The sequence below is a fragment of the Coffea arabica genome, chromosome 5c (assembly GCF_036785885.1).
Source record: "Coffea arabica cultivar ET-39 chromosome 5c, Coffea Arabica ET-39 HiFi, whole genome shotgun sequence".
NCBI lineage: Eukaryota > Viridiplantae > Streptophyta > Magnoliopsida > Gentianales > Rubiaceae > Coffea > Coffea arabica.
The window spans coordinates 37,071,717-37,096,551 of NC_092319.1; the positions used below are offsets into that span (position 1 = coordinate 37,071,717).

Here is a 24,835-nt window from a genome sequence, read left to right on the forward strand (position 1 = left end):
TTCAAATGAGAACGAGTGCGATCAAGTACACACTCGACTCCATTTTGTCAAAATCAGTTAAGCTAAGCATGAAACCAGGTGAATCAAGCATGAATCAAGACTTTAGGGTTCAAGTAGGCATACACTTGACACTCACCAAGTTATGCAAGCAAGTAAATTGGGGAAGAGTTCAAACTTCCACAGTAGGGTCCTCTTGGAGGTTCTCGTGCGTGCCTGAGCAAATAATAGTGAATTATCATCCATATCCCAAATATCGAGGAATAATTCGTTCACTAGTATTACTCTAGGAAATTCCGTGAAAATGAACCTCAATTACTCGTAAATCGAGGTTCGAGAGAGGTTTGATAACATTCAACAATATTTAAGTCTTTATCTAGGAAATCGGGGATAAAACGTTTAGATAATATCAAAAGAATAAAGAGTTCTTGAAAAACTCTATTTCCTTGAAAGTTGGAAAATTTTCAGTTTTGTTATGAATTTTTGAAAAATCGTAACTCACTCGGCATAAGTCAAGAATTGGAAAAATTTATACCGTTGAAAATCTCTTAGAAAGTACTGCAAGTTCCTAGAAGACACTTTTCCATGAATCGAAGTGGAAAGTGCTCAAAAATGAGCCTAAAGTTGCTGTTCCAAATCACCCAGGATTGAGCCGGGGTTGGTTTTTCGCTAACTTTGAAAATTCGGCAGAATTCACTCGTTGCAAACCAGCCCTTGAAATTTATAGATCAATTAGAGGTATAAGTAAGGTTTAGGTCAGAACAAACGGATCGAGAATCGGAGTTTCGAGCACCAAGATATGGTAGCTCAAAGTTGGGAAAAATTCAAGACTGTTACAAAATTTCCAGATTTGGTTCCAACTTTGGACCTTTAGTTAAGTGCCGAAACGGACTTGGATTGACACCAAATTTTGCAGTATAATACTTCCATATGAAGGTTATCTATCTATCAAATTTCACAGAAAAATACCCTCGGGAGGGGGGTCATTCAATCAACCAAAGTTTGGAAAAATCCTTAAGGCAATCTGTCCAAATCTAAGATTTTCAAAACGAGCAGTCGCCGTATTTTGATCATAACTCTCTCAATTTAACTCGGAATTGGGAATGGTTGATAGTGTTAGAAAATAAATTCATAGAGCTAAAACTTCACAGAAGAAATCATTTCCAGTTTCAGCATGCAACTGGTTCAAAATCAAGGCTCAAGTTGCAGTATCATCAAATCATTTCGGCAGAACGGAGAAACAGGACAGCCGACTTCAGATGAATGGTGTGGCTCACACACATAAAACCAGGACGTGCATTATACACCGATAAAAACATGGAAACGTCTAGTTTCAAATGCCGCTAACGGCACTTGATTTTGACGTCGGAGTACAGAGTTATTGACGAAATACAACCACTGGTCTGGATTACGGCGAAACCGTTTTCCAGTTTACTAGTTTTTGAAATAAATTCGTTTGAGCAACCAAAACTCAATATTTTTCAACAAAATTTTGGACACAACTTCTACAACATGTAAACAACATAATCAAGCCTTTAAATCCTCAATTATCTGCAGTAAAGTGACCGAACAGAGCAGGGGTAAAATGGGAACTTTTCGCTTCAAGAGTCCATCAACGTTTCTGTCAAGAATGCACCTTTAATCTACTTCCTTAAGATCTAATTCAGCAAATAAGCCATCATCAAACATCATCACAGCCATCAACCCAAAGTGGGAGTTCATAGAGCCCACATTTCCAACAATCCAAGCTACTAAAGTAAAGATTCCAACTCAAATGCGTAAATCAACTCCCATAAGACAAGTTGAAGGTGTTAGATTGTTACCTACTTTGATGGTTGGTTTGAACAGAATTTTCGGTCCTTTGAAGCTTGAAGAAACCGTGAAAGCTCCTCCCTTTTTCAGCCTATGTTGTTGTCCAAGTGAAAAGCTAAACGAATGTGAAGTTTGGTGAGAATCTATGGAAGTTTTGGTAGGAATTTGGTTGAGTTTTAGAAGAAAAGAAATGGTGACTTTGGTTGTTCCTTTGCTGCAGTCTAGCCGGCCATTGTAGCAGAGAAAAGGAAATGAATTTCGGCTCTGTAGCCTTTGCGTACAAAAGACGCTTGACGTCAAATCCTTTGATACGTCAAATCAATTTTAACTAGTACCCTACGCGCGCATTTTGTACCCGATTTCTCTTACGTTTGTTGCACTAGTGCACTAAACCTCTAGGGTCCTTACATTCATATAAATATTATTCATTCTTAATTGTCCCAAAATAATGGTCCAAAGTCCCTCAATTAAGCGCGCACGTGAAAACACGTATTTCTAATTTAAGCGTAATAAAAATTAAAACCTTTGAAAAATTCTTATAACGATCGTACCACTAGTTATTACTTGTGTGTTTAAACCTAAAATTGTCTATTTTAGGTCCATTGTATATGTCTTAAATTTTTAGCTTATTATAATTCCAATTGGCTAAAGTTTTTAGACACGTTTCCACTTTTTCGCTAAATAGGCTTATAAGAAAATACTTGTTTATTTATCTATGTTTTTATTTTATTATTTTTAAAATGAGACACTTTAGAAATATAACGAACTATAAAATCATGTACTTAGGTCTAATAGGCTAGAAAATATTATTCGTGGCAAAAATCCAAATAAATAATTATTTTAGCCAAAATTAGGGATTTTAAAATAATGAAATTTTCGAATCCTCACAACACATCTAATGTAGACTTGATAAGCTGCAAGGATTTTTTAGAAGCTGCACACATGATGGAAAAAATCATCAGGAAAGGAATGTGAAATTCTTAGCTCTGCACACCTTGGATGATATTTATATACTATAAACTAAATGTTTGCCTCAAGAAGCTTGAGAGTATTCTTCAATAACTAATTAAAACTAAGGGTGTGCTGGAACAAAGTGAAGTCTGAAATTTGAAATCTAAAAACTAAATTCATTAAATTATTAAATTATTAAGTATTAAATCTAATACATTTGAGTGCATATCATATTCAATAATAAGTAAATATCTTATGACTTAATTTTGGAGCAAATTTTCCCTAGGAAATTCAGTGCTACTTAATTAATTTAGATTTTAATTTTTTATTATCAAATGGTCTGAATATGTTAAGATCTAAATCCATTAAATTTAGGTGCTGAATTGAATTATCAAATAGAGCCAAGTGTGAGGAACATGATCTCTCTCTGGTTTAGAAAATAACCATCATAGGAGCCATTCATAATGAGAAAGAACTTTGGTGTAATCACACAATTTCTTTGAAAGAAAAACCACATGCATGTGAGCATGAACACACACATACACACACTTTCTCTCAATAACCTCAAGAACAAGAAACATAAAGTCCCATTTCACAATGTTGAATGAGGATGCCCAAATTAATGTAGTTTTCAAATATGGTCAGTGTTGTTGTAAGGCTCTGATAGTGCTATGAAGTTATTAGCAGAGTCAACATACAGAAAAGCAAAACTTGCAAACTTGGTTTACAATGTAAAGCCATTGGTTGTAGTAATCATAATCTGCCAAGTTGTAGTCTTCACATGGTGATACAAAAAGTCACAAATGGGAGGTCTTAATATTAACATATGCTCTTTTTATCATCTTGGCCTTACTATGGACAAAGACTCCAAAGAATTGTTGAATTGTGGATCCTTGAAGGGTGAAGGTCTCCTTTTGGCCTATGGCATGAATGAAGATTTAGTCATAAGACCACAACCAAGCAACATAAAATGCACAGGTAATCAATGACCTTATTTTTTGCCAACAGAAATCATAAAACAAAAAGCTTAGGAGGTGTAGCCTAAGTATAGTCAAGTAGTATTATCATGATTGAACTCAGGTATTCAACAAAATATGCATGATTTAGAAGCAAAAAATAAGGTGAAACAGTGGTAGAACTTAATTACGAGAGATTGTACAAATAGTACATCAAGTAAAGATAAAATAATACTAAAACTCATCTAAATTAAGCTCTAACCTACTTGGAATAGAAAAGAACATAAATGTGATAACTTGCTATGAACATGTTGCTCATAGTTTTATTTGGAGAATTATAGGTGAAAGAATAAAATTCTTCCCTATAATCCTCTTTCTTAAAGTAATTTGAAAACTAGTGATAAGTGCTTGTTTTGCATATTTGTATATGGTTGTTTATGTGTATTTATTTAAATTTGAGTCAAATAGTTAGGTTTTTAGTTAAGTTTTGCATTTTGTGGTGAAGTAGGAAAATTTGCATTTCTACGGACTTAAGTGCTCAAATTTCATGTTTTTTTATGGATTTTGATAATTCAATCATCACTTGAAGGGAAGTGAGAAGATACTTGCATGATTTTTGATGATTTGAAGTGAAAATCATGTGACATGAAGGACCAAAGGATGAAATGCAAGCACGAAATAAGAAGAAAAGCATTCTTAGTAATTATATATTTTGGTACTTGGCTATAACTTGAGCTACAAAACTTGGATTGAGATGCTTCTTTAACCATTTTAAAGCTAAGAGGAAGGACTACAATTCCTATGAAGGCATTACGTTTTCATAGCCAAAAGTCCAAATTACTGAAGCCCTTTTCTTCGACAATGCTTTCTGACTAGTCATTAGTATTTGGGCAATAACTCAGTTCACAGATCTCAAAATGACTTGATTCTTGAATCATTGGAAAGCCATCTCAAAGGGATATATTTTATGTTTTGCATAAGAGCTAATTCAGTAGAAACAGGGGAGAAATCTGGCCAACAATCAATGCACGGATTGTCAACCGAATTCGAGTCAGAATAGCGGCGTAACTTGCACAATTGCACCATAATCGAGCTTTTCCTTTTCCCTATAAAAGGGACTCCTGTTGGACGAATTTTGTAGAGAAAAAAGGGGGGAAACACCATCAAAATGTAGATCTAAAACTAGAAATCCTTAGTTTTTCTAGCCTAGGTTAGATTAGTGTAGGATCAATTTAGAATTAGTGGGTTGTTCTTCAATTCTTGTATTAGCTCAACAAGGAAGCAAAGAGAGATGAAGATGGAGAAGTTGAGCTCTAGTGACGAGGGTTTGATATCTCCTAACAGTTTAACTCTTGTATTTGATTCCTTTGTTAGTTTTAATACAAGATTGGATTATATTTTCATTTGCTTTATGTTTAGTTAAAGTTTCATGCCTTGGGTTGGATGAACCTGCTATGATTTATTTGTGAGATTTGTTTGGAAGGGTGATGCTATTGCTTTGAGTTAGTTATTTAGCCCTTTTTGTTCTTACAATCATGATTAGCTAGCCATTAGTTGTGATTATGTGAAGATATTGGATTATCAATGATGGTTGCAAATCAATATTAGTTCAAGGAAGTGCTAAACTTATATAGTACGCTCATGAAAGTGAAGGTACACCTTTATAGCTTGTTTTAAAGTAATTTCATAGAAGTTCATGAACTTGTAACTAATTTCATAACCACGAGAGTAGGTATAAGTATAGGTGATTCAGTACGAGAGTAGGTTTCACATACATAAGGAAATTATGGCATAACTAACTGGTAGTAGTGTTCAATTTCCCAAGTAATCTTGCTAGCTAAGAGTGGCTAGGAATCCCATTCCCTAGGAGCTTTCTATTGTAGTTTTCACTTCACATTTTCCTATGTTTGTAGCTTAGATTTACTTGACTTGCATTTATGAGCGTCTAAATTATAAAGGAGTTCGAATAGTGTCGACAATTGATCAATCTTTCCCGAGAGATCAACCCTTAATACCCTATACTCAAACATAACCTGTAGACTTGTAGTTGTGTGTGAGATATTTAGTTACAAATTTAAAACTTGAGGCAGAGATTGCTTTTATATACACACCCCAAGCCTATCAACAAGCCATAGAATTACCTTAAAAAATCCTAAACAAACACAAAAGATGAAATAAAGTAGATCTTTTTGACCTTCACAATTTCTTATTTCAGTGTCTAGTTTGCTTAATCTATTTAATTCGAACCAAGTTATGATTTTTACCCATGAGATGCAACCTCTTGCCAAATGGTAAAAATTGGAAAATCATTACAGTCACCAAAAATTCAGTTTCTTGAAGCTAAGGATATAAGAACTTATTGATCATCTTTTTCTTGGCCTGACATCTGCTCAACTGATTTATCAGTTCCCATTCCAATTATTGTTTCATGAACATTCTTACATGCTACTGTCAATTGATCAGTAAAAGGATATGTACACTTGAATTTATACTAGATATAGAGAGAAAAAGAGATAGAGTAACTTAGCCTTAAAAAGTTTCAACTTAGTATACAATTTGTCCACAGGATTTTCTCTAACTTTAATGTATCAAATAGATGAATGAATATCTATCTCGTTGTATGTAAGATAAAAGCAAAAGTAGTAACAACGAAGGTGACAAACCTCTGTAGCACAGTTAGGCTGAGGACTCCATCCACTCTTGAATAGCTGATCTTAAGGCAGGATTTGGCACGAGATTCTGATGCTCAAGTGACAGGTTCATCATTGGCGAAGTCTCTTGCCCACCATCCAACCAAGCTCTTATGGCTGCTTCTTTGTATGTAAACCCATCAGCAGCAGTGATGGGGGATTGCATTACCTCCTACAAATTCAAACCAAAAGAGAATATATAAATTCTTTATGTATTGATTATAAATGAAAATCAAATTAACATTTTAAAGAAAAGTAACAGTACCTCTTGGATCGGACAAATAAAGTATGGTAGAGGTGAATCTCGGGCTCTCAAAGCCTTCTGAAGCTCTACCTTTAAGTTCTTGTTTTCTAGACGAAACTTTTTTAGCAGTTCAACACTGGCCAAAATCTTATCTTGTAACTCAACAATTGTTCTATCTCTAGCTACAAGTTGAGACTCGAGATATGTGTTGCTTTCCATGAGAATTTGTAATTTTTTCTTTGATTTTCCTTTCTTGGTGATTAATCATATCAACATCATCCACAGTGGTACGTTTTTCCTAAAGAAGTAAAATTAAATTTGCTGAGTTTAAATTTTGAATATCAAAAGGATTTTATAGGTTAAGATATAATAATGGAGATTAGATTGTACATTGACACAATATCTACAACATTTTTCTAATAACTTCGTTGGATGGCCTAAAGGGCCTAAAGTTGTCGATGCTTGAGCCATATATTTCGAAATGAAAACCTAGCGTAACTTCAAAATTGTTTCATTTCTTATGGGGAAAATCACTTTCTAAGGATCACAATAAGAACAAGTGTAATATTTGTCAGACCATGCTACAAACGCATTCCAGATTTTTGGTTATACACCTTTTCAAGGTTATTTTTGTTGAATATAAGGTCACAAGTTCATGTTTTAGCAACCATCAGGCTGTAATAGTTGTTATATAGAAGTGATAGTCATAAAAACGCAAAAGTAATTTACCAACCAATTATCCATACCAACTCTATGTTGACATCAACTATTCCTAAAACAAATACGCTATCAAGTTGCCTGAAATTAGTGGTGTACCATATACTCGTTCTTACTAAAAGTTGGCTTTATAGGTCATGTCCCTTAATGAGAAGTAGCTAGAAAATTTGGGGAAATCCTTTCCGCAATATGAAACAAATACATCACTACAAACAAGTCACAGATCTGCGCTCTTCAAATTGATCTGGGACCAAAATTCCTAAAGCTATAAAAATAGAACTAAGGTAAGAGTGGTACTAAATATGATTTGGGTTAATTTTTTTTTTTAAACCAAGATGCTTGGATTTTATTGCCTCAGAATAGTTCTTGAGGGGGACAGAAGCCTGACCTCAACGATACAAGACAAGTACAAGACACCTACTTACTTAACTTGACGTCGCCGAATAAACGGGTAGGATAGTTTATCCAACCGATATTCACCCCTAACTACACATGGTAAGTCCCTGAAATGTTCATAAATACATACCGATTCAACCAAGGCACACCCTACATTGGCTAGAACATCCGCAACCTTATTGGCCTCGCGATAGCAATGCTTGAACTGTATACTCCCCTGAGAGAACTCGCAACACTGCTCGATCTCATAACTAATCGTCCATGGGCATTGGTCATCGTTCCTCAGAATCTTTATTAACACTAGTGAATCCGACTCAACCATCAATTGCTGTAAAAAATTCCTTTGGGCACATAAACTCAGCCCAAGCACTAACGCTTTGGCCTCGCCTGCAAGCTAGTAGCAACATCAAAGCAACCAGCGAAAGCGAAGATGAACTTCCCTGAGCCATCCTTAAGAATCCCCCCACCACCACTCAACCCCGGGTTTCCTTTGGAGCACCCATCTATGTTAAGTTTAAACATTGACAGCCGTGGAGTCTACCAATGAACTAGACGAAACTTAACCATATCAGGGCGTTGCTCCATCAAACCCAAGAATTGGGGCCAAGATGCGACCTGTTGTAATACCCCAAATTTCATCCAGTATGCGTCTTTCAAGTTTTGAAAAATAGCTCGACAAATAGATCGAACATCCTTGATAACCCCTTCAAACACTGCTGAATTCCTCGTCTTCCACAAATTTCAACACACAAATACGGGTAGGAGCTGAAAGACAAATTTTATCCTTGCGGACTTAGTAGGCTTCTACCACCAATTTGTCAACTGTACGATTAAATGCTCCTGCGCCAAGTTAAGACCAGAGAGAGATCCGAGAGGCCCAAAAAACTTTCCAAACTACCTTTGCGACATCACCCGATATGAATACGTGCTGTAGCATTTCAACACTAGGCTCCAAACAGCAAAAGCATTTAGACGATAAGTGAACACAATACCAGGTTAAAATATCATCCAAAGGCAACCGTCCCCGCAACAAACGCATCATGAAGGAAATTTTTAGAGGGATGTGCGGATGCCAAACCTGACTGAGCATGAAGGATGAGGGTTTAGCCTGTCGCAGCTCTTGGAGGGTTGAGGATAATGAGAAACTCCCAGAAGATGACGTCGTCCATACCATCTTGTGCACCGAAGAAATACAAGGGATCGGCATGCTCACCACAACCTGGACTAAATCAAGCAGAATGACATGAGACAACAAGCGGCTATCCCATGTCCCGCACACAATAAAGTCATGGAAGGACAAATGATCCTGCACATCCGCTCGAAGATATAATGCACCTGACACCGTCCAGTTGTCATACCAGAAGTGGCAAAAATCACTATAAGGTCTCCAAAGTATAAATAACTCCACAAATTCCCTAATGTCCAACATGCGGAGCCATGTTACTGAACTAGGAGATCTCAGGGCAACCTGATAAGGGTGAGTATCATGACAATATTTGGCTCGCATGAACATAGCCCACAGTGAGAGATTCTGCCTAAAGGTCCACCGCAACTTGCAGGAGAAAGCTCTATAAGTGTCATCAATCGACCGAAATCCAATGCCACCCTCCTCTAGTGGGAAGCATAAGTCTCTCCATCCCACCCAATGAAACCTTCTAGACTCTTTAGTCGTCCCCCACAAGAAATTTGCACATACCTGCTCAGTCATATGAAATATATTTTTTGGCATGACCCCTGCAGCCAAGAGGTAGATGGGGATACTCGAAAGCACGTGCTTAATCAAAATGATCTTCCAACCCGATAACAAGAGCCGAATTTTCCAGGAGAGGACTTTATCAACCATTCGCTGGCTCAGATCCGCAAAATAAGATCCCTTACACTTGCCGGTATACAATGGAAGTTCCAAATATCGAATGGGGAACCCTCTTCTCGAAAATTTTGTAACTCGTTCGATGATACCCTGACGAGCCATTAGGACACTTGGATGAAGCAGGAACCCACTCTTACTAGTGTTCATCAATTGACCCAATGCCTTTTGATATAGCTCTAACACTAGCATAATTTTCTTTAACGAAGAGGCCGACCCATTGGCAAAGATTATTATGTCATCCGCAAAGGCTAAATGAGAGATGGTAGGACAGTGTCTTGGCACTTTATAACCCACAAAATTCGATTGGAAATATAATAAATTCAATCCTCTGGACAAAACCTCAGCTCCAATAATAAATAAGGCCGGCGACAAGGAATTGCCCTGTTGAAGGCCCCGGCTAGACTTGAAGAAGCCATATGGAACTCCATTAACAAGCACTGAGAACCAGACATTTGATAACAATCGCCACACTATATCGATAAACCTTTTTCCAAATGCAAAGCGGCGCAACACTCTAATAATAAACACCCATGACATCCTATCATACGCCTTCGCCATGTCCAGTTTAAGCACTACATTCCGTCCCCTACATTTTTTTTCAATATCTATAATCAACTCTTGAGCTAGGAGAAAGTTGTCCGACAGAGTCCGACCCTAAACAAAATCACTTTGCTGAGGAGAAATAATCCGAGGCAAAATCGGAGTTAATCGGCTGACCAAAACTCGAGAGATGACTTTATTCAAAAAGTTGCATGCACTGATAGGACGAAATTGAAAGAAGGAATGCGGATTTAGGACCTTTGGAATGAGAACAATTGAGGTAGCTATGACAAATCGAGAAAGTTCAGCTCCAAAAAAGAAACTGAGAATCGCTTGAAAGATATCAGAATCGACCACCTCCCAAGCAAATGTAAAGAACTTTCCAGTGAAGCCATCTGGGCCTGCTACACTATCACCATCCATAGAGAAGACCACTCTCGTAACCTCGTCGAAAGAATGGGCCTCTTCCAAACAGCTATTATCAATTTCGGAACTCAAGTTAGGAATAACATGGACCAGTCTAAAGTCTGAAGAAAACTCCGCCGATAATAAATCATCAAAAAACTTCACGTCTTCCATCCCGATTGTGCCATCATCAGTAATCCAAGTGCCCTGGGAGTCTCGAATGATGTGAATTGCTGCCCGATATCTTCGCTGTTTCACCACTGAATGGAAAAATCTAGAATTATTATCCCCGTGCTGGAGCCACTTAACCCTGGCTTTTTGTTTCCAGAATTGTTCCTCTACGGTCAGGACCCTCCGCAATTCAGCTTGTACCCGTTTCAACTCAACAAAATTCTCCTCCGAGCTATCTACCTCGATCTGAAGCTCAGCCCGGGCCACCGCTGCCTCGGCCGTCTTCACGTTGAGAAAAACATCTTCAAACGTCTCCTTATTCCATTGTTGAATAGCATGAGAGACTCTCTTCAGTTTGGCCCATATGCGATAAAACGGAGAGCCACTGACATCATCTTGCCAAGCAATCTTTACTACATCTAACAGACTATCCTTAGATGTCCACACGTTAAGGAATATAAAAGTGCGAGACTTATTGTCCAGCCTGGTAGAGAAGGAAAGGAGAAGTAGGCCATGGTCAGAGGGCTCTCGCACCAAGTGGGAGACAACTATCGAGGTTGAATCGTTTAAACACGCATTGTTAAGTGTTAAGTAAAACCCGATCTAGGCGCTTTCAGATTCTTACTCGCCCATGTCTATTATTACACCAAGTGAAGCTGGACCCAGAGAACCCTGCATCAAGCACACCAACTTCTCCCATGAATTGGGAAAGCTCCAAGCCCTGAGATGGCTGAAACAGCTGACCTCCGTTCTTCTCATTCGGAGATAAAATAAGGTTAAAATCCGTCACAATATACCATGGCTCGTGACAAGGTTTGTCGCGAAGTAAAGTAGGCCATAACCTCCTCCTTTCCGCAGCAGTACATTTAGCATGAACAAAGGAAACAATAAAAGGACAGGATCGATGGGTATGACAAAATGAGATGGACAAGTGTTGGTCAGACTCCCCAACAACCATGGAAGTAAAAGGAAATCTAAAGAAAACCCAAAGATCCCTTGACGGGTTAGAAATCACATGATCAAAATTCAAAAGCACACGAATTGATTCCATGTCTCTTGTCGAGAGTTTAGGCTCACAGATCCCAATCACCGACAACTTGTGTAACAAAATTAATTTTTTGAGCTTTCGTAAATTTGGAGATCTAGAAATCCCTCGAATATTCCAAAAAAATGCACTATCGAGGAGACAAACAGCCCGCGCTAATGGGTTCTTCAGGCGAAGAATAGTCTGTTCCTTCGAAGTCGTCATCACCATCCTTCGTTGCTTGAGAGTCTTCCTCCACTACCCGATCAACCATGTCATGGATGATACTAGTAGCCGCCGCCTTCAACGCACCATCAACCATAGAGGGTAGGGAAACTGGAAACGGAAGGACAACCTCCCAACTAGTGGCCTGTTCAGTAGCAAGAACGGGAGCCACAGCAAAGCCTACAGGTTCTGATGGCAGCGGCAGCTCTACCTCCTTGTGTAAGAGGATGTCACCCATAGTTGGGGTAGGAGACGTAGCATCCCCAGTACGCACCTGAACCGTGCCTAAGTGAGGAAGTACCAAGTCATGCGTCTAATCGGGACTTTTCGCGACAGGCAGCTCCAAAGCCGCTGAAGCAGTAGCGGATGACGATTCTACCAACATCTCCTCATCTTCTTGTAGCTGCCCAGCAGGCTCCGTTGTCATCACAAGAGGCAACGAGACCACCCCACACTGATCCTCCATAGAAGAGGTCACCACGGGTTTTGCTGAAGAATGTGCCATATCCTTAGCAGCAAGAGCTGAGCCGGTCTGCTTAGCTATCTCCTTCCATTGTATGCATGGATCAGATTCTGATAACCCCTTGGACCGGAGCTCTGGCTTTTTAACGTGGCATTTGGCCTCTTCATGCCCCTGGCGATAGCAGTGGGAGCAATAGCTCGGCATGTACTCATGTAACAATGGCTGACAAAAACCCAGGCCCTCACCTAGTTGTAGTTATATACCGGATGGTAATTCCTTTAACAAGTCAATCTCAACACATACTCTCGCTACACTAAGACCGGTGAGATTAGCCATTGCAGAATCGACGAAGAGAGGTCGTCCCAAACATGAAACAATCTGAAACAAACAATGTTTATCAAATAGGTGGACTGGAAGCTTGGCCAGATTGAACCAAACTGGAGCGAATGAAGATTCCCTGTCAACATGAAAACTTGTAGACCATTTGAAGACACGCATTGGACACCCAACCACATACCAAATACTTCTTGTCCAAACCCATAAGAAATCTGCCTCGTTGTGCAACCTGATCAGGACATGCCGAGCGTCAAGCAGCCCAATGGAAAACGAGTCATGCAAGTCGAGTGACGTAAAGAATTTGCGCACAGCCTCCATTGCTGACCGCTGTTTGGAGAACTTTTCGACCAGCGAGAATCGAAAGGGAGTCGCTATGGACTCCATAGCTGCTGTAGAAAAAGATATGGCCGGCTCTCCACAATGGGTCATAGACGTTGCTTTAACCTGAAGGCTGGGGAAAGGCGCTGAAACGGATGAGAATAGCTCGGAGAATGTTTTCTTGATAAACCCAGGTGACGTAGAAGGAGGTTGCCCACCATTCGGAGGTGGCTGGGCAACCATGGCAGCCATAGAGGTTGTAGCGATCGGGTTCACAAAGTGATCAGTCCATAAGTTGAAGATGAAGCTTCTCTACTGATCTTCTGTGCCTTTGATGGGTTGGAGGTAATGAAAGGAAAAACAAGTGATGAATAAAGTAGGACAAAAGGTTTGGGTGTTGTCCTTAACATACGTGGAGAACCCAAAAGGTTATAGGACCAATAGCAAATTATTTTTCTTATTGAGGCATATTAACAAACATAAACAAGGCAAAACTTAAGTCTATACGGTTTCAATGAGTTTGGACAGATAAGAACTCCCAAATTGTACCAACAACCGATTAGAAAAGCTTTAAGATAAATAAAGAAAGATGAAGGGAAGACAAGCTTCAAAATTTTGATGAAGAATCAAGTGGATGTCACGAGGGAATGGACAGAGTCTGTTGTTGTTCTAATAGGAAAAGAACTGTCACGAGGGATGTCACTAGGCTCTTTAATTGCATGTATTTATTTTCTTTGTAAATAGTCTAGTTTGATACTTCTGCATAGTAGAGAAGGGATTTTTTGTTTGATATAATTTCAATGTAGTTAAAAGTAGTATACTTATAAAGAACCAAGAAGCCAAAAGAGGATTTAGAAGACATGCAAAAGTGTTAGATGGATATAAAGCTATGTAAAACAACATTTTTCTTAAAGGTTGACTGTAATGGGTTTTAATATGTCTCCTTGCACTTCAGCTTGCATGCTAGTATTGCAATAAATATGGACACAATGTGGTATTTTGACTTCATGCACACATTTGCAAAAGTTTTACTCTGTGATACAGTAATAGGCATAAACCTGATATACAAGTTCATGTCCAACTTAAACTTCTTCCGAGGTACATAACCAGTGTGTGCATATATATAGACATGCATGATCATAGTCAATAGTCCCTATGATCAAGAGCATAAATTCAACAAGGAAATAAATAAGTCCAATAAATTGTATCTGTCAGTGTAAAATCTTTATAATATTTCACATACTTCTTCATCCAAAACGCATCTTACATGTAAAGTAGTTACATGATGTTATTATAAGTTGCAACCATTCATGTCTCTTATTCATGTCTTTTATTATAAGTTACATGTAAAGAGTTCAACTTCCTAATGCTGCATAATGTAGCGTACTCTATTTAGCAGAGCAAAATAATGATTTTTTTAAAATAATGATTAATACCATGCCGTTTTACTTAAAAAGTAACACATTTTATGCTACTTAGATTTTCAAAACGAATTGTACAAGTATTTGTAGTATATCTACAACTATTCCTAATAGTATTTGTTATACATGCTCTTTAAAACTTGTAACAATAGTTCAAAAGTAAACTAAAAATTTGAATATCCCACATCAAACTAATAGTAAATTAATTATTCCAAACACGATTAGTTGTATATATCTAGTTGAGGCTAGTCGTAAATGCATTCAATGAAGACAATGTAGGACGAATAGGAACTTGTGAGTAGTAGATAACGGCCAAGAGAATTGAACTGTACAGAATCATTACATCATATATTTTTCTTTAAAATGAACAAAATAGCATAATCCATTACTATACTAAAGAATCAGAAATTACAACTAATTATTTTTAGCATATTAGGCAAGCTTTAAGCTACCACCCACTTCCTCGAAATGGGTCTTACATCAACTATAATTTTTTTATTGTCAATACAATAGATTTTATGTTACATCTACTTCTACTCTATACTAGAGGGAGCAAATATGGCTTTACAAGAAATCACATTCTCAAATCATAATCAGAAAAAAGAGAAACAACTAAGAAATAAATCAAAATGGTTCAAGAGAAGGCCTTATATTGCCTAACCCAAAATAAACACAAAAGAATGATCACCACAAGAAGAATACAAAATATTAAGAGTCAGGGTGAGCATAATTTAAAAAAAATCAGGCAAGGTAAAAAAAAAAAAAAAGCTAAAGAACCAAACAAAAAAAAAAGCTATATATTTCCATTATGGTGCTTTTATTTTGGCTGAAGGAAGAGGGAGGGACCTAAAAAGGTCAAGGGGAATCCAATGCCAAACAGGTACCTATGCATTTGCTAGTGAAATTTTTCAGGAAAACCAGGATATTAGAATGCAGGCCATGAGATTTAATCCCTTGACCTACATCCAGGTAGAGATTTAAGTTGCTAAAGTGAAATACTTAGCCTTGTGATTTCTAAGGTGCTTCCTCAAATAGAGAAAAATAATACTTCGGCAAAATGGTGGAAATGGATTCCAACCAACACTTGGCGGTTGCAAATTGAGTTGGGACTGGCTTCGCTTCTGATGATTCAACAAGAGATGGAATCCAAAGCCCAAACTCTCAAAAAGTGAAGACATCTGAAAGTCTATTACAAAAATTACTAGCTAAAACTCTTTGAGAAGTGGGTTTTCTCAAAGGCTTTTTCAGTCGCACAACGAAGCTGCACATTGATCACAAGAACAATACATATTTAAATAAAACAAATCCTTGGAACGTTGTTCTTCTTAATCTTGTTAGACCCGGATTGGACTATAGTCGGTTCAATCAATCCGATAATGAACTGGCTTTCTTACTGAATTGGTTAGCGGCAACAAACCAGTTTGATCAAATACTAGTCAAAATCGTAAAAAATTGGCCAAACTAATGACTTGATTGATTCAGCTACTTGACCCAGTTCTCAAACTTTTCATTTTTGTTTTTTTCAAACATTCTTTGTGTTACCTAAATAGTAAATTTTTCATTTATTAATAGGAAAAAAAAAAATGCCATCCACTTAGTGTAAACACCAAAATCACTCACACCCTTAAACAATTTCTAAACCAAGAAGTTTTCATCTCTACCATCTTATTAATTTATCATCAGTGACTCCAACTTACATTAAAAAGCCATATTCCCAACAAAAAGTTCTCGAATTGAATATGATTTGTCTTAATTTAGTTTTTCAAGTAGTTTTGGAAAATGAACATATTTTAGATATGAATTCACATTTTTAATGTTTAGGTGAATATTTGATTACAAGCATGATATTTTTGGAACATTTTGTATAGTTGGTCGAGATATAATTATAAACTCAATTTCAATCTTTCTAAAACTTATAAATATATAAAATAGTTTTGACATCATGATATTACTAGTGGATTTTTGAGAATGGTTCAACTCATCCAACAGGTTAACCCCTAACTCAGTAGTTCGGCTGAGTTGCTGTCCGGTTCGGGTTTAACAACATTGGTTCTTCTTGTTATTTCTAACTATAGGAGAGTTTTTGGGATAATTTCAAAAATCTCCCTTGAGCTTTCTGACAATTACAGAGATCGAGCTCCCCTCAAGTTTTATAAATTATACTTACCTCCCTTACTTTTACTTTGCATGTAACAGCATAGGCCTGACAACCTAGCTTTTTTCTTAAAAATCCTAAACTACCCATTTTGTATAATAACAAAACAAAAGTACTTTATCAATCACTTCTACATTTGCACCAAACCAACAATACTATCAACCCAAGCAATTCTCTTAACATAGACCTAAAAATTGCTTCTCACAACCCACATGTTAAACTACATTCAACACTGAAAAGATCATTCACTCCTTCAACAAAATTCTACTAGTCCCATAGAATGGTCAACTTACAATTAGTTGCCCTTGTTTGCATAAGTTTCAGCTTGGGATGCCAAGATTTAGTTCTACACAAATTTTTTAACACGAGCCATATTGTAAACATCAAAGAACTCCTCGGGCGAGTTTGTTGTGTTTGGATGGAATTAATTAGGTCTGAAAGAATAAAGTTATCCTTATGGCTAATTAGATCTTCAAGAATTCATTTCTGCTAAGAATCAAAATTCTATTTGCAGCCAATCATACGACAAATTTCAAATCCAATGTTGGAAAACACATCAAAACAAAATAATCTACCTTACCACGAAAATCTCCAAAAATAATATTAACATCTTAAATATAGAGAAACTCTACTTCTGTAGGAAAATCAAAAATAATTTGAAAAGGAAGACAGGAAGAATTAAAAATAGACACACATACACACAATAGAGTTAGAGAGATTAGTTATGGAATGGTTGGCAGTAGTGGTAGGCATTGTTGATGGGAATTGAGGAGTTATGAAAGAGGGAGGAAAGAGAGATGAGTCCATAAATAGATGAGAACAGAGTGAGGTTAAGAGAGAGATAATGGACTTGTTCATCTTGTTTCCAATCTTGACAAGGAAGATCGATGCAACTGTTGTAAATCTAAGATGCGTTATTTTAGAAGGTCAATTTTGATGATATAGTGGTGTATTAGGCAGATGGGACAAAGGTTTGGGAAATAAATACCATGAGAAAAATATCTCATATATGTTAAAATTTGTATTCAGTTTCCACTTGTTTGTTGTGCTTTTGTTTATTAAATTATTTTGGTACATGAATTGGCTCTGTTTGGATTCAAACTTTTTTGAAAAACAATTTTTTTATCTACAATGTTACAATAATACACAAACAAAAACAATTCCAAAAACACCATATCCATACAATATATCAAAAATAACTCCAAATATACAAAAAAAAAATACACAACTATCCATCACTCTCCACCACCACGGCCACCACCTTACCGCCATCACCCCCACACCCACGACTCTCTCTCCTCTCTCCTCTCTCTCTGTACCCATCTTTCCTCTCTCTCTCTCCTCCTCCTCTCTCTCCTTCTCCTTTCTTCGTTCTTCTTTCCCTTTCACCGTCCCCCAATTTCCTTTCCCTCGTTTGACCGCAACCTTCCCAGTCACGATCAAATCTGATCGCGACCAGAAGCCGCGACCAAGACGGTCGTGGTTGTGGCTAAAGTCGCAGCCACCACCCACGAGCGGGAGAAGGGTTTGGGATTGGGGGAAGGAGGGAATGGGGGAGAAGAGAGAAAGGAGAGGAAAGAGGGAGGAGGAGGAGGAGAAGGAGAAGAGGGAGGGGATAGTTGTGGGTCATGTAAATTTTGAAAAAAAAAATATCCAAAAAAATTAAAAATTATAAAAATACTCAAAAATATATTTTAAAAATACCTCTAAAAACAATCCAAAAAATATCTACAGTAAACTTTTTCATATAAACAGCTACAGTAAAGTTTTTAAAAAACACCTCCAAAAATAGCTAATCCAAACAGAGCCCTAGATTTTGATTTAACTTGATCATTTCATGTTGCTGGTATGAGATGCACAGTTCTATGCATAATTATTAAACTCAACCCACTTAACTATCAACTCGACAAGGGAATCGGTTTAGCAACCTAGCAATTCAATTTCTGAGTTGAGTGATTCAACCCATGAATTATATGATATGATAAAATAATATATTTAAAATTAAAGAAATACTATAAGATAAATAAAATGGTCCATTAAACACCCAAAAGCCTTATGGTCCAACAATAGTTGCTCAATTTGTAAGTTCAGTTAAAGGAAAACTTCTAATTTTGCTCCCCAATATTTGGCCTATGTGCCAAATTGGTTCTTTGTATTTTGTCCAAAGGAATCTAGTCCCCAAAATTTGTGATTTTAGACTTAAGACAACTAATGGCAATGAAACAATGACTACAATCAGTATCAAATTACTATTAGTTAACAATTTTGATTTTACACTTTTGGTCCTCAAAATTTTGATTTTGAATTATTATATTTGCTTAATTTTTAAATAATGATATTAAGTGTTTTAGCATAAATTGAGATAATAAGGTTATTATCATCCAATTATATCTTATTTAAAAAAAGATATGCTATTTGGGTTACGATCATGTTGTGCTAATATACAGTGCTTTATGAAATTTTATATTGACACAACGTGATCGTAACTTAAATAGCATATCCTTATCAAATAAGTTATATAGCACACAAATAATAAATAAAATATAAAGTAGTGGAAGAAAAGAAGAATTCTAATTTTATAATATAAGTTTATTCTGGTTACTACTACAAAAATTGTTGCACGTCTTGTGCACGTAAGTTTTCTAATTCTTGTAATTCATCATTATATGTATAAAAATTAGTGAATATGAGTATCAATGTGAAGTAACTTTAGAAATTCTTAAAAAAATTATCTTTTATTTTTTGCTGTCTTTCCTATCAATCTAAAACTATATTTCAATATTGATAATCATTTTTTTTTAACAAATAACCTTATATATTCACCTTGTCCATTTTTTTTTTATAGAAATGGATTACTTTATTTCATAAAAAGGAGGGCATACATGTCAAGCAAACTAGAAAACACAAGCGCTAGCATAACCTACACTCTAACTCTACGCAAACTTGAGACACCCATTTGATCAAGAGCGAAATCACCCTCACCAAGCGAGGCAAATCACGCAGAGAGCCATACATTAGAATCTTTCCTGAGTCCGCTCCAATGTTTGCAAGGCGGTCAGCCGGTTTATTCGCTTCCCGAAAGCAGTGTGATACCGTGATTGACAGCCCTTATTGATAATCATTTAATTGTTCATATAATATATAAAATATTTTCAATTAAACTTTTTCTAGGATCGATACTACAATGGAGCATCATTATATTTTATGAAGGAAAGTGAAAAATCAAAAGGAAAGATAACTCCTTGAAATAGTCTGAACATGCATAAGATAAATAGGTAATGTAATAATGCTTATTTTTGCAAAAGAGAAATACACTACATGACATCTCTTTAAATTTTAGAATATTTTAATCTAAATATCAGTTTTTTGCAATATTGGTTGCTAATATTTCTTCTAAATGTATGAGTATATATTGCATATGAACAACACATTTTTTTATTATCCTTCTACTCTTAAGAATCTAATAAATTTCTTTTTTATTTTGTTCTCAAGATGATGAGTCCTCGATTTTTCATTTCGCTTCCATTACTGCAGTGATGTTGTCATCCATTGTTATCTTTGTCATTGGAGGAGTGTCAATCTCGCAGGCCAATACTCACTACTTTCAATTTGCTGAGCCATGGTTTATCAAGTCGGGGGTTACTTTTTTGTACTGTCCATGTCTTGGTTGTTCTTCCTCTGGAAGAATTACCCACGCTACTATGCCACCTATATGGTCTTTGTTGCTCGCATGGTGTTGGTTCATGGCCGCATCTATATACTTTTGAAAATAATTGGAGAAAAACATAACTACCAAATCGAGATCTAAGCATAACCATCTCCCAATATAGGAGGTTATTTTGTTAAAACCAATTGGCTGATGTCAATGGAGCAAGCCTTACTGAAATATGTGGGTTAAGAAACGGAGGGTTGGTTAACATTTTTGAACCTGTCAATGGTGGTGGTAAAGCAAATGCAGAAGAAAATCTCTTCTAATTACAGACCTCAAAAAAATGATGGCCCATAAACTGCTAGAGAAATAACCGCTCAACCCCATTTTCCATTTCTTCCATCACCTAAAAAGAGGCCTTAATAATGCATCCAAGAAAATCAGCAGATACACAAGCAAGAAAAGAAGCAAAAAGGCAAAAAATCTTTAAAAGCCAAAACAATGGCAAAGGCTGTTGCTGTTGTGTCTGCTCTCTGCTTTTTGGCCCTTGCCAGCCTTGCTCATGCTCAAGAAGCATTCACCGTCAAAGGCCGGGTCTACTGCGATCCATGCCGCGTCGAGTTCCAAACAAGCCTCAGCAAAAGCATCGAAGGTAAACTAATTTTCTTTAACCATGTATTACCATATCAATTTACAGATTAATCTTTTTTTTTATATACTGATAACATATATACTAACAGTCGTGGACACATGAAAGATGTCATAGTCATATTTTTCTTATTTCCTAGGATTTAGGATAATGAGGAAGAAATCTGCGAGGTGGTTTCCGTGAGCAGCCCCTCACAGGAATGCAATGTTCCCTTTGGCGAAAACAAGGCAAGGGTACTTTTGACCCAAAACAATGGCGTCCAAGGCACTGATCGCTATGCCAACGCTCTTGGCTACAAGACCACTAAGACTAATCCGGATTGCAAGGCAATCCTTCAAGAAATGGGCTACATCCCAGATGAGAATCAAATATAGGCAATATATTTTTTTTAAGTAGCCTCTTGCATAGCTAGGCCCCTGATCAATAGAGATCGACTTCTCTCCTGTATGTGCATCCAACTCATTTTGTTGAGAAGTTCACGAGCCTGAGGGTGAAATAAAACACAATTCTTATTTACACAATTGATTTCGTGATGCTTTAGCAAGATTAATTAACTGAAAATATCCCTTTTATTTTTTTGGTGTATTGAATTATCAAGTCAATAATGCAACCCGCAAGCAATCTGTGTTAAGCAACATTGACTGCAAAGGGGTTACATTCCTCCAAAGTTAGTTGGCAGTGGATATCTTCATCTACCATCACATGGCGATTGCCCTTCATCCTCGACTAGACCTCAGCCATTGGGTACGTCCGTAGAGTCTACTGTTCCATTAGGGTCTACCATACCCATGTCCACGATACCCCTGAGCATCGCCCAGATGCTTATATATCATCAAGGTTGTCTATAGCACTCAAGCCTCTAACTGAGACATTATGGATCCAACTAGCTCCTTCTGCCCAACCACTACACACAGAGTTAGGACACAAGTGTACTTCTCCCAGGAGACCGAACGAGCAGTTGGATTTATATCTCTCATCAGTGGGAGAGCACATTAGGCATGCTGGAGAGTTACGAGGGACCCCACTTAGAGGAGCAATAGACACATTTTGATTTATCCTTACTATTTTTTGACTTTATTGTCTAACTTTGGATGTATTATTGGGTTCCATGGCATATCTTACTACTATTAATACTATTATTACTATGCTCTTTACCTTCTCCTAATCTAAATTTTTTTGATGGGTTAATTTGAATCTGTGTTATTCCAACATGAGATATTGATCACATAAGATTAGGAGTAGCAATGGTGAAATCTTATCTTTTTTTTTTTTGTTTTATTGTTGTTTTCTATATTTTTCATATTGAACTATATTACACTTGTCAATCCCTTTGTATATTTTGATGTCGAGAAATTTTTATGTTCTCAACTTCCCACGTACTAGTTAAGTTTGGTACATATAATTTAAGAGAAATGAAAATAGTAAATGACCATAATGTCTTAGGATTGTTCAACTATGATATCAAGTTTTTCCTTAATCCTTTACAAACTCTGTTGTTTATAATATTTCTTCCAAATTCCAACGTTCCATTGGAATGGGCCCTATTAGGGGACTATGATTGGAATGATATATTTTAAGATCTAGCAAAAGACATGTGCTTTGCACGTGTATTCAAAATGATAAATTATGTGGCATCTATATCCTCAACTTCTCGAAAATCAAATCATATTTTAAGTGGCTATAAATAGAGCTTTCATCTCTTTCCCTTAATATTAGGACAAATTAGGTGTCCAACTTTCATAAGTGTGGCAATTTAATTGTGGGTCTAATTTTTTTTTGCTAATTTTTTTGTGAACAAAATGGGTATTTGATAAAGAGAACAATGAAGATGCTCCCGAGGCACAATTTCTAGATGAAAGTGTCCAAAGTTAACATAGCTAATGGATGAAATTGACAGAATTGGCGTAATATGTCACCTATTGGACAACAAATTTGAGACAAAGGAAATTAAATGAATAGAATGAGACAGATGAAAAAAGTTCGATGACTCAATATATAAGTGTGTGCGTATTGTGTACAAAATCTTTTTCCGATATCTGAGTAATGCAAAACATTCTTGCAAAACATTTGGGTTGGATAAAAATTTGTAATTTTCTTTTCGGCTTCTTGCTCTTTGAGAGAGGGCATTTTTATTTTTAATTTGTATGCAACTTATAAATGCCCATCAGTGCCATTAAAATAACGGGTTTTGCTGATGAGTGCTCTGCATAATTTCAAATGTTAATTTTGACAAGATTGAAATTCATTAGCCAAAATATCAAGATAGTAATAAATGTAAGTGTTGCATTCACATGGTAAATTAGACGTAATTTAAGTATCTATTAATGAGCGACCCAAGAAAAACCTAAAATAAAGAACCAATGTTTTTTGTTGTAAAAGAAATACAATATTACCAATGAGATAGCTGAAAATCATGTGTTACAATTTATTTGACTTTCACAAAATCAAGAGGAAAAACCAATATTTTCGTTAATACTATAAAGTTGACATGATCCGATTTTCTTGACCATGTGAATCCTTACGCAATCTATTTAACTAATCACTAATGAATGAATGGTTATTTAAAATTGTGTTGTGAGAACTGTGCACTACTATAAGGCCATAAAAATATTGGTATTTTGGAGAATTTTTTTCGATAAAACATGTTCAAGATTTGAACTAAACAAACGGGTAGAGCCAAAATCCCATAGGCAGGGGGCAACTGTCAATTTATCGAAATTTTATAGCAGAGTTCAAGACTTAATTAATCTCGATGTGGGTTATCATATATATTATGTTATACACTAATCATTGACTTAGATTTATTGTGATGATCATATAGTTATTAGTTTTTTCTTGCTAAAAGGTGCCATCAATGTTTGGTGTAGAATAGATCCATTACTTTTGTTTAAGTTAAATATTTCAAAATTTTCTTATGGAGAAGAGAATATTCTAAAACTTAAGAAAGAAATATAGATATAAGAGTTGAGTTTATAAAGTTAAAAGGGAGCAATACAATTAAGACACATAATTTTACAAAAATGAGGAGAGGAGAAAGGTGTGGAAATAAGGTGCAAAATGAAAGATTTAATAAATATTCTAGTCTATCATGTAATTTTTTTAAAACTTCAGTAGGGAGAGACATATTGCCCACCCTCAAAGACACATGCCGTTGCCCCTGACTAAACATATTATTGCAATGGGTTATTGCTCACGCCATATTTAAACCCACCATATATCTGCAAATAGGGTTTGTCAATTAAAGAAACAATATAAAATAGAAAACTATAACTCAAGTGAAGTAATTAAATAAAATTATCTTAGAAATTGTTACAATTAATCAAGATTGTTATAGCTTAGACTCCACGTAGTACACATAAAATTAACTCAATTTAGTATCTTGAGATAAACCAAAAAAAAAAAAAAGCATGGGTTCTAACTTCATGAAACTATGACTTTCTTCTTTATTTCTTAACAAAATCTTAAGGCAAATTATAGTGCTCTTAAGTATACTAGCTTTGCAAATGTTTACATTGCTAAACTTACTAACTCAGTATTTTGAATCAAAAGATCAAATATCCATTGACAAATTCGACAATACTGGCATTCTCATCCGTGCTATGTATGGGTTTATATTTTAAATCAAAATGATATTTTATATATTGTAGTATAGGAAAGAAGTATAAGAGACAATGCTAAAATAATTCAATAGAGTGTAGGTTAACACATGCTGAAAAAAAAAAAACATTGCATGAACACTTCATTCTTTGTTGCCCTCATGGTGTTGGTTCATAGCTGCATTGATATATTTTTGAAAATAACTGGAGAAAAACATAACTACCAAATTGAGATCTAAGCATAACCATC

General features: G+C 36.2%; 2 protein-coding genes across 2 annotated transcripts; both read right to left on the reverse strand.

Moving 5' to 3' along the window:
• Nucleotides 1–6,392: 6,392 nt before the first annotated feature.
• Nucleotides 6,393–10,191, reverse strand: LOC113689373 (uncharacterized). Its single transcript, XM_027207154.1, has 3 exons — nucleotides 8,662–10,191; nucleotides 7,894–8,091; nucleotides 6,393–6,578 (listed from the first exon to the last, which is right to left on the reverse strand). The coding sequence occupies exons 1-3, from the start codon at nucleotides 10,189–10,191 to the stop codon at nucleotides 6,393–6,395; spliced, it is 1,914 nt and encodes a 637-aa protein (XP_027062955.1).
• Nucleotides 10,192–10,287: 96 nt separating this feature from the next.
• Nucleotides 10,288–11,800, reverse strand: LOC140007302 (uncharacterized). The gene is made up of 2 exons (XM_072050028.1): nucleotides 11,421–11,800; nucleotides 10,288–11,233 (listed from the first exon to the last, which is right to left on the reverse strand). The coding sequence occupies exons 1-2, from the start codon at nucleotides 11,798–11,800 to the stop codon at nucleotides 10,288–10,290; spliced, it is 1,326 nt and encodes a 441-aa protein (XP_071906129.1).
• Between the last annotated feature and the right edge of the window lie 13,035 nt (nucleotides 11,801–24,835).

Excerpts from the sequence above, each read along its gene's own strand:
- LOC113689373 (XM_027207154.1), bottom strand. The coding sequence starts at position 10,191 with ATGGCGAAGGCGTATGATAGGATGTCATGGGTGTTTATTATTAGAGTG. Across the intron at positions 8,092-8,661 it reads TATCGGGTGATGTCGCAAAG|CAATTGATGGTTGAGTCGGA; the intron begins GTAGTTTGGAAA and ends AATTTTTTACAG. Across the intron at positions 6,579-7,893 it reads GGTGTGCCTTGGTTGAATCG|GAGGTAATGCAATCCCCCAT; the intron begins GTATGTATTTAT and ends TTGAATTTGTAG.
- LOC140007302 (XM_072050028.1), bottom strand. The coding sequence starts at position 11,800 with ATGGAATCAATTCGTGTGCTTTTGAATTTTGATCATGTGATTTCTAAC. Across the intron at positions 11,234-11,420 it reads GTTGGTGTGCTTGATGCAGG|GCTGGACAATAAGTCTCGCA; the intron begins GTTCTCTGGGTC and ends CTTCTCTACCAG.